Here is a 9,819-nt window from a genome sequence, read left to right on the forward strand (position 1 = left end):
GGGGGGGGGGGGGGGGGGGGGGGGGGGGGGGGGGGGGCGGCTGGTGACCCGCAGACCCACTCCCCAGACGCCGGACCCCACCAGGCCAGGCAGCGGGTCACCCAGGCCAGCTCCCCATCCCCCTTGGCATAATCGAGGCCCCGAGAAGGTACGTGACCTGGCCATGGCTACCCAGGCCCCTGCACGGCAGAGTGGGGCCCCGGCACCCCCCCAGCAGCCCCCGGAGCCCCCTGGAGCCCCCTGCACCCCCCGGCACCCCGAGCCCCCCGGCGCCCCCCGGCACCCCCCCGAGCCCCCCGGGGGCCCCAGCTCCCGGCCCAGCACCCTTCGCTGGGAGTCTCTGTGTCTCTTGGGGAAGGGGGCAGCAGCGTGGGGGGTCTGGGGAGATGAACCCGAGGGGCTGGTCCCACCCCCGCCGCCCCCACCCCCATGGCCGTGGCTCACTTGAACATGGCGATGAGCAGGTTGAGGAGCAGGATGTTGGTGAAGAGCAGGTAGAGGCAGAGCAGGATGACCGTCAGCCACTCGGGGAACACCGGCTGGTTGCTGACCTCGCTGCTCTCGGGACACTTGGGCTTGTAGGGGTCCGTTCCGTTGGGGCTGCACTGCTCCGGATTGAAGTTCACCCCTGGGACACAGCCAGGCGGAGGCAGCGGTCAGCCGAAGCCAAACGTCCTCACCTGCCGTCAATCCAGGAAATTCTGGGTTCAAGTGCTGCATACTGTGGGGAGGCCCATTCACCTCTCTGGGTCCTCTGAGGCCGGGGCAGAACTGCACTCAGAGAAGGAGCTTCCACACTGGGGGGACAGAACAGGAGGAGGGGCCAGAGCCTGGGCCAGGAGCTCTTAGCTGGGCTTGGCTGCTTTCTTTCTGGGTAACTGTTGTTTCCTCTGCGACCCTCCCGAGGTACGTTAACTTACGCGTGTAAAGCTGTGATTCTCAGTAGGGAGCCACCCATGGGCTTCAGCTGCTAACAGCTGAAGGGGTCACCGCCCCTCCCTGATCTCGAGTCCTGCTCACTTCAAGGAATTCACCTAAATCCCCAACTCTCCCTGGGCAGGGCAGAGTATAGATCAACCTAACAGAAGTCGCAGTGGGGGGAATAGCACTGTGGACTGTCTTTATTAAGCACCTACTGTGTGGGACACTGTGCTGAGAGCTTTGCGAATAGTCCCTCATCTGATCATCACAATCACCCTAGGAGGTAGGTTCTGTTATTATCCCCATTTTACAGATGAGGAAACTGAGGCAAACAGAGGTAAGGTAAGTGACTCCCAGGGTCCCACAGCTAGTCTGTGTCTGAGGCAGGATTTGAACTCAGGTCTTCCTGACACTCTGGGCACCATGGTGCCCCCTAGCTGCATGTAGCACAGAATCGCAAACAAGGAGAGCATCTGAATCTGGTACCGTCGATGTAGGTCGGAATCTGCCCAAAGATGGTTAGATAAGAATGGTAAACCACCCCTCGGAAGATCCAGTCCACCCGACTCTCATTGTGGATCAGGATGGCCTGCTTCGCGACCCCGAAGGACACGACCCAAACAGCCAGCAAGAAGAGGAAGAAGAAGACGTCCTTCATCTGCAACGACAGGGGCAGAGCCCATGATGGACATGGTCTGGGGCCTCCCTGCCCCCGACTGTGGACTCATCCCACATCTTCTTGTCACCTCCAGAGCCCTGGCCACAGGACCCACACCAGCAGGGCCCAGGTCACACCGAGACAAGGTGGTCAGCTGACCACAAGCGCAGCTACGCTGTTCCCCTCCCTGGGCGTGCAGGAAGAGCAAGGGCTCCCCAGGGTTGGGGATGGACCTTCTGCCCAAATTCTTCAGGAATGTCCCCTCCCCCCGGGGGACACAAGACTGGACATTGGGACTGAGTTCCAGATCTACCATGGCCTTGCCGTGTGGCCTCAAGCCAGTCTCCTCCCATCTTACTCTAAAATGAGGGGCAGCTGCCTCCTTGGTAAGCCTGCCATGGGTTGACCCAGGCAGGCTGGTTTGGGGGCAGGTGCCCAGGCAAGGGAGCCCCCTGGCCCCATCCTCCCTACATATGCCATTATGCTCCTTCCTCCCGCCCAGAGTGGGCCCACATGCAGGCACTTACCATTCTCTTCACAATGATGATCTTGGGCCCCAGAGTTTTGCTGACTGTGAAAATGTGCATCAGTCTCAGACAGAACATGATGAAGTCCAGAGACAGTATGATCCGTCCTGGGTACAGGGTTGCTGGGATCAACCTGGTCAGCACAGGGGGGAGTTGGAAATGAGGGAACCTGAGACTTTCCATAGGCAGGAGAAAGACATTGCAAGGGAGAGAAGCTTGGCAGCCTTTTGTCTACCAGGAAGGGGTCTCCCGAGGCCAAAACACGCTATGGAGACCAGAGGTCAGAGCATTCTGCACCACGCCAAAGCATCTGGAGAACCAGGACCAATATCCACCCTCCATCCCCCAAAGCACATGTTTGGTCACACAGCAAAACCTGCTCCAGAGGATAAGTGAGGGGTTGTGGTCCGGAGGAGGAAGAGGAGGAAAAGGAGGGGGAAAAAGATGAGGGTGAGGATGATGAAGAGGATGGTAACAGTGCCCCGGCCTCCTGGACTCCCAGCCTGCGGAGGTTTGGGGACGGCCTTTGGGTACTGGCTTCAGGCCAGACTACCTCTGATCCAGTCCTGTGAGCTCCAGCACCGCCCCCCCATGGGTGGGATACAGGGACAAATCCATAACTGTCATTATTCTCAATAAAGACATTAATACAGCTCATTGTAACCCGGGCTAGCAGGGAAGTCGGCCAGTCTGTGCTCTGCAATTCTGTGCTTTTCTCTCCAGCAAAGGTGCTGGTGAGAATCCAAGAGATGAAAAAGATCTTCTGTTGATAGCCCAGAGTCTAGGGATGCTGGAGGAGCAATGATTTCTGCCCAAATTAGCAGATACTTGGGCAAGAACTAACTATTTAACCAAAACCAGTCTAGCAGAGATTAGATCTGGGTCACACCACATAACAATTCACACCAGAGAAACAAGATGCATAGGGAATTGGTTCAAATTTATAAGAATAAAAGCCATTCTCCAATTAATAAAGATATTGGCAGTTTTTAAAATAAGAAACACAAACTATCAATAGTATCAATTGATGGTATAATTTAAAATGCTCCAAAACATTAATAATTAGAGAAATGCAAATTAAGACAATTCTAAGTTTCTACCTTATGACTATCCGAAGAAAAATGACAAATGCTGAAGAGGCCATGAAGAAGCAGGCATGTGTATGCATTGTTGGTAGAGCTCTGAATTGTTCTACCTACCCACTGGGGAGAATAATTTGGACCTATAGCCCCAGAGTCACTCAGCTGTGCATACCTTTGACCCAGTGATAGTGCTGGGCTCTGCCCCAGAGAGATCAAAGAAAAAGCAAAGAGGCCCTTATGCCAAGGGGCATATATACCTTCTGGAGAACGGTTGAGTGTGAATGTGATAAAACGCTATCGTGCCATAAGAAGTCATGAAGGGGACAGTTCCAGAGAAACCTGGGAAAATGTATATGGACTGATGCAAAGCGAATTAAATAAAACACAGAGAACAATTTCTGTAACATCAACAGTGCGAACTTAAGAACTCTGATTAATGCAATGACCAACCACATTGCCAGAGGACGGATGATCAAGCATCCTTCCCACCTCCTGACTGAAGTGGGGGACTTAAGGTACAGAAGGAGACACACATTTTTGGACATAGGAAATGGGGAGAATTTATTTTTTTTGACTATGCATAATTGTTACAAAAATTTTGGTGTTTTGTTTTTCAAATGGGGACAGGTGATAGGGAAAAATAGTTGTTTGTTAATTGAAGGAATAAAATAAAAGTTAAAAAAAAAAACAAATCAACAAACAAACCAACAGCATTAGATTCAGACCGATGAAATAACTAACGAATGCTCCAGGAAGACAGGTAGGTGGCGCCATAATGCATAGAGCACCAGGACTGGAATGAGGAAAACTCATCTTCCTGAGTTCAAATCCAGTTTCAGACATTTACTAGCTGTAGTAGCCTGACCTAGTCAAGACACTTAATTCTGTTTGCCTCATCTGTAAAATGAGCTAAAGAAGGAAACAACAAACCATTCCCAGTATCTTTGCCAAGAAGATCCTAAATGGAGTCATGGAGAGTCAGACACAACTGAAAAGCAGCAACTCCAGAGGCTGATAGTGAAACATGCCACCCATCCACCTTCTGAAAGAGAGGTGGGGGGCTCAGGGTGCAGAATGAGACATACATTTTTGGACTCAGGCAATGTGGTAATTTATCTGACTTGACTGTGTGTTTGTTATAAGGTTTTTGTTTTTGTTTCTTTTTTTAAAATTTGAATGGCAGGCAGCTAGGTAGGGCAGTGGATAGAGCACCAGCCCTGAAGTCAGGAGGACCTGAGTTCAAATCCAGCCTAAGACACATAACACTTACTAGCTGTGTGGTCCTGGGAAAGTCACTTAACCCCACTGCCTAGCCCCTCAAAAAATTTTGAGTGGGGATTACGGAGTGGGAGGGAGAAGGGGGCCAATGATAGAGTTCTCAAAAGAAATGAAAAAGAAAAGGACAAGAGAACAGATGAGAGGACAGAAGAAATCACAGACAGCCAGGACAGCTTTGAAAGTTACACGTTGAAGTCATTATATACTCAAAAGGGAAAAGCAAGCTGTCCGTAAGAGAGACCTGCAGCTTGCTATGTAATCCCTTCTCTGACCTAGTTTGTATGGGGCAATGTTCATTGTGTTTGATGCTTATTAAATGGAGAAAAAAAATTAAAAACAAGTGAACTCTCGACTTTTTCATTCCTGGGGGTGGTGCAGGGGGGGATTAATGGTGAGGGGGAGGTGAGGAAAGAAGAACACAGAAGGAATAAGACTAGAGTAGAGTCTCAGGCACTTGCCTGCACGTGAGCCCAGCTATGAAGATCAGGATAGCACCAACGTCGAGCTTATTCCAGAAGTCATTGAAGTACAAAGAGGCCATCTTCAGGAGTCCAAAGCCATCAGGGTCGTAGAAAAGCTTGAAGAGAAGCACAGTGTAGGCAAAGGGCCAAAAGTGACCCAGAGCACTAGGCGCTCCACCTGGGAGCAGGGTCTGGAGAGAAGGGAGGGCAGCCTCAGGCAGGTGCCCAGGGTTTGAGCAAGCAATTCTGGCCACAACCATGCCCGGGGCACCAAGTATAGATACTACAGGACCCAGGATTAGATAGGGTGCAACTGTCCTCTCAAACCATCCTGAGGGCAAATTTAGGGTAACCAGCTTTGACTCAGCTGTAGCAGACCTGGGCCAGCGCCCAGGCACCATGGGTGCCTATGATCAGTTTTCATCACTAAATGAGAAACAACAAGGGTGCACTCAATTCTTCAGCAGGACTGGTCAGAGGGGACACAGAGGAGGGGCAGTAGGAGGTCAAAATTAAGTACGGAATGGTCTCTGTGTGACTGCTGGACAGGGGCCCAGTTCTTACTAAAGGAAGACGCACATCTAGTGTCCAACATAACTTATTCCTTGGAGGGCATTTCTGTCCAAACACTAGCCTTTCTTCATGCTCTTAGGCCTTTCAAAGTCAACCAGCTCATGGCTTAACCATTGATGCATCAGCAAAAACTGTATTTCTGTATTTCTTGATTTTATTTGACATGTATTTTGCTCCCTTGGAATCTTTAATTCAAGAAAAAGAAGGCCCCTTTTCCACTCTGCCTCAGATGCTAGACTCTCAAATTCTTACTGATCACAGGCAAACCATTGCCCTTTTGGATCTCAGTTTCATGTAATGGGGCAGAGAGAAGAGGAAGATGACCTTGGAGGTTGCTTCCAGATCTAACAATCTATAATGCTACGGTTTGGTGACAACAATGAGATACTGGTCCACCTCCCAGCACTTCTTCTTGGGTCCAGCAGGGAACTATCCATGGCTCCATGGAATGAAGAGGTGGAAGTGAGGGTAAGGATTCCCCCAGAAGGCAAACACTGACCAGGAGAAGATTTGTCTGGAAGACCATCCAGGTCAGCTGCTTTATAGAAACCAGATGGGACTCAGGGTGTCAGGACGAAGGATAAGAGCCATGGCCATCTTCAGAGAGGGCTGGGACCCAGGACCCAATTTTAGGGGTTGGAAGAGGTGGGGCTTGTGTACAATACCTGCCGTGTCTCCTCACACACAAGTGAGAAAAGCCAGAAGTAGATGACATACTCTCTCCAAGATGGTGTGGGTTGGAAATCGATCATGAGTACATAGGCAAAGAGCCAGAGGAAGGTGAAGTAGGAGAGGATGTTGAGGTGGAAGATGACCACGGGTGCAGTGAAGAAGGCACGGAACCGGGCCAAGCAGCTCACCGGCTGGAGCCTCTTCTCCCTAAGGTGGAAAGCAAAGGGAAGTGTGAGGCGAGGATGCAGCCTCTCCAAGGAGCAGCATCAGAGCCCTTTGCTAAGTTCTATCAGCAGGTTCTGATGGACCCAACAGATCCTGCTCCCCAGGTGCTTGCCCTCTCCCTTTGGACAGCCCAATCCAACCTCAGGCAGCAGAAGTGGGTCATCCCCTGCGCCACTGGAGCTGGGCTCCCCCTGCTCTGCTGGTGAAGCCAAAGGGGATGGGGACCCTTTGTTAGAGTGGGTGTCCTTAGTCCGATCTAGGTTGGATTGGAGGACCCCAGAGGTCCCTGCCAACTCTGAGGTTATTCGATCTTCCTAAATGGGAGGATCTGATATCCTGCCTTTGCAGCTCTGGTTAATTTGCATCATCTATCTGGCCTCCATTTCCTTATCTCTAAAATACAGAGGGCAGGAATAGAACATCATGGTATCACATGACCAATAAGATGGAAGACTCGATATTTCCTCTAGTCCCTATTAAGGCTCAAAAAGAAAAAGAAAAAAAAGGAAATGCCAAATCCCAAGAAGCCTTAGGTCCCAGAGGTCCAGTAACTACAGCTGTCAATGAAGCAACAACCTCAGGAACTCAGACTTAAGAATATCCCACTCCCTCTGGCACCATTGCTCTGGATCTAGAAATACACACAGATCAACCCACCAGCTTGTGCTCTGCGACCCACTCAGGAATCTTCCTGCTGCTACAGGTTGTGCTGCCACACAATGGCCCTACCCTTACCCCATAATTCTGTTGAAACAAACAATGGACCTCAACTCTGTCCAGCTGGTGGAAGAAATATGGGAGGGAGGACCATATTCTGCCTGGCGTAGCCCTAAGTTAGTGAATCCCAAAGTGGCAGAAACTATGCACAGAATGCCATCCTTATCCTCCCCCAACCTTTCAAATGCAGCAGACACTTATCCAGCCCAGCCAGAGAACTGAAGAATGGAATTATAATGGAGGCCAGCACATAGGGCTGCACCAGGCTTAAAGAAGGACTGACACCAGACTGAGGCTGGTTTAATTCCCCCTAGAAGTCACTTGGGGCAGGCAGAGACTGAGGCTGATGAAAAGTGGGTTCCCCAACATGGGAGGAGGCCACAATAGCTTGGAGGTCCAGCCCCAGGGGTAGACTCACCCTCAAAAAGGAATGTGAGAAGAATGTAAGAGGAAAAGGCTAAAACCAGCAAAGATTTCAAGAGGAAGAAAACTCAGTCAAAAACCTAGAGTGTACATAGATAAATCAACATAGAAGGTACTAAAATCAGAAGGGAAAATGAGTATCAAGACAACTAGAAGATTGCAAATGTCTCTAAATCAATATTGTAAGAAAGGAAATTGGTTCAACAATTGAACAGAACCCTATAGATTCCCAAGAAAGCATTCAACCTCAACAGGATGTTCCAAAATAGTTCAAGAGACAACTCAGGGGCAACTACGTGGTGCAGTGGATAGAGTAACGACCCTGGATTCAGGAGGACCTGAGTTCAAATCTGGCCTCAGACACATAACACTCGTTAGCTGTGTGACCTTGGGCAAGTCACTTAACCCCATTGCCTAGCCAAAAAAAAAAAAAAAGAGACAACTCAATTGTCTCTTGAATCAGTCAATCCCAACCTAGAAAAAAGAAATGAACCTTAGGTAAGAACAAATGGTCTGCACAATAGAAATAATTAGGAGAATAGAAACACTTGAATCCACTGTGGCAAGTACCTCCAAAGAAGGAAAATGGAGATCAACCAGAATAAAATATGTTGAAGTAAAGAATAATCCGAAAGAAGAGAAGCAAAACTCAGTAACATTAAAAGAAAACAAGATCTCTCTATGCCAGCAAAATACATTGATCTCAAAGACAAGATGTATGGAAACAGCTTAACAGTCCTGGTCCTCCTAGAACATGACAAGTCAGAAAACCTAAATACCATACTGTAAGAAATAATAGAGCAAAACTGCCTCGAACTTCTGAATACAGAAAAAAACACCACTTGAAGCCTCAAGGGAAAAAAAGTTCTGTTTCAAGCTCCAAGACACATGGTGGTTAAATTTAACAATTTCAATGACAAAGAATACATTCTGCAAGTGACCAACAGAAAAACCTTCAGATACAAAGAAAAGAAAATGAGAATAGCACAAGACTACTTGCCACTCACCAGAAACCTCAGAAGAAAATGGAATAATATATTCCAAAAAGCTCAAGATGTGACCCAAATGACATAATTTATAAACTTGAAAGTAATCATCACTGAAAAAAAATCAATTCAGTAAAATAGATGCATTTGAATCATTTTTTTGAAGAAAATAAAGCATAAATGTGAGTAGATTATTTGACTTGCAAACAATGTTGTAACAATAGAAATGTAAGAAAGGTAAATAAAAATGCAGTGGGTAGACCAGCCAGCCTCCGAGATTATGATCTATGTGCTACTGAATTGGGAGTTAGAAGTCTAGAATTCCAGACTGGGCTCTGTCATCTATGAAATGGTGACGTCTGATAAGTCACTTAATCTCCCTAGGCTTTCATTTCCATATCTGTAAAAGGAGGGAGTTGGACCAGATAACCCCATCAGCCTCCCCAACTCCAGCATTCTATGACCGTAAGTTTCCTAACCACAGAAAAGGGGCGAACATTCTGGTCTCCCAGCTGCTTTCACAATGAGCATGAGCATATAGAGGCTAAGAAAATTAAGTGCAAACCATTCCCCATATGTCCTGTGATGACCATGGTGCCTGTGAACTTTCAAGAGAGTCTTGATGAAGAACACAGCTGGTACATGGAGAGATGTACTGCTAGGGCAGCCTAGTTCACCTCATAACTAGCTATTACCTCTGTCCAGGTGACTACAAATACCCACCTCAAACTATTTGGGTCAGTCTGGTGCCTCCTGAGCTCAGCAGGCACAGCCTACATTCCTGTGCTATCTTTAGCATCCCACTTCCTATCTGTAACCCAAGGCATGTAGATGAAAAGGTGATTTGGGAGAAAGTTTGATCTCACTATTGTGAAAGAGTATTGAGAAAAGTGCCTGCTGAAGAAGGGTAGATTCTCCCCCAGACGAAGAATGTTTCTGTTTTTCAGACTAGTTCTCCCTGTCTCACCTAGGCTGGAAGCGCAGCAACCACTCATGGCCTGATCCCACTACCAAAAGGGTAGAAGCTCTGACCTGGTTCCTTTTCCAACCTGGGCTCAGCCCTCAAGTTGATGAGAAGAGATTAGAGGAGCAACAATGGATGTTTTTCTACCACACCTTGATCATAATTACCTCCTGCAGAGGTTTAATTTGTGTAAAAAAAAAAACCAAGCTGCCCCAATAAAGAGGCCAAAGGTGCCCAGAAACAAACTACCCACATCAGCAAGAATGTGTCCCCCTTTCCAAGCACAGAGAGAGAGAGAGAGAGAGAGAGAGAGAGAGAGAGAGAGAGAGAGA

At 48.4% G+C, this 9,819-nt stretch overlaps 1 protein-coding gene across 2 annotated transcripts in view; it reads right to left on the minus strand.

The window, feature by feature from the left end:
- Positions 1-9,819, minus strand: part of TRPM2 (transient receptor potential cation channel subfamily M member 2) — a 45,071-nt gene that overhangs the window by 13,773 nt on the left and 21,479 nt on the right. The window contains exons 16-20 of one of the 2 annotated variants that reach the window (XM_027846430.1): positions 6,166-6,379; positions 4,925-5,043; positions 2,107-2,239; positions 1,408-1,579; positions 445-628 (exon numbers count right to left, since the gene is read on the minus strand). In XM_027846430.1, the coding sequence (XP_027702231.1) occupies positions 445-628; positions 1,408-1,579; positions 2,107-2,239; positions 4,925-5,043; positions 6,166-6,379 (822 nt within the window). Of the gene's footprint in view, positions 1-444; positions 629-741; positions 881-1,407; positions 1,580-2,106; positions 2,240-4,924; positions 5,044-6,165; positions 6,380-9,819 lie in introns of those variants that run through there. The other variant, XM_027846432.1, reaches the window with a different exon arrangement.

The sequence above is a fragment of the Vombatus ursinus genome, unplaced genomic scaffold, assembly GCF_900497805.2.
Source record: "Vombatus ursinus unplaced genomic scaffold, bare-nosed wombat genome assembly UNPS02015165.1, whole genome shotgun sequence".
NCBI lineage: Eukaryota > Metazoa > Chordata > Mammalia > Diprotodontia > Vombatidae > Vombatus > Vombatus ursinus.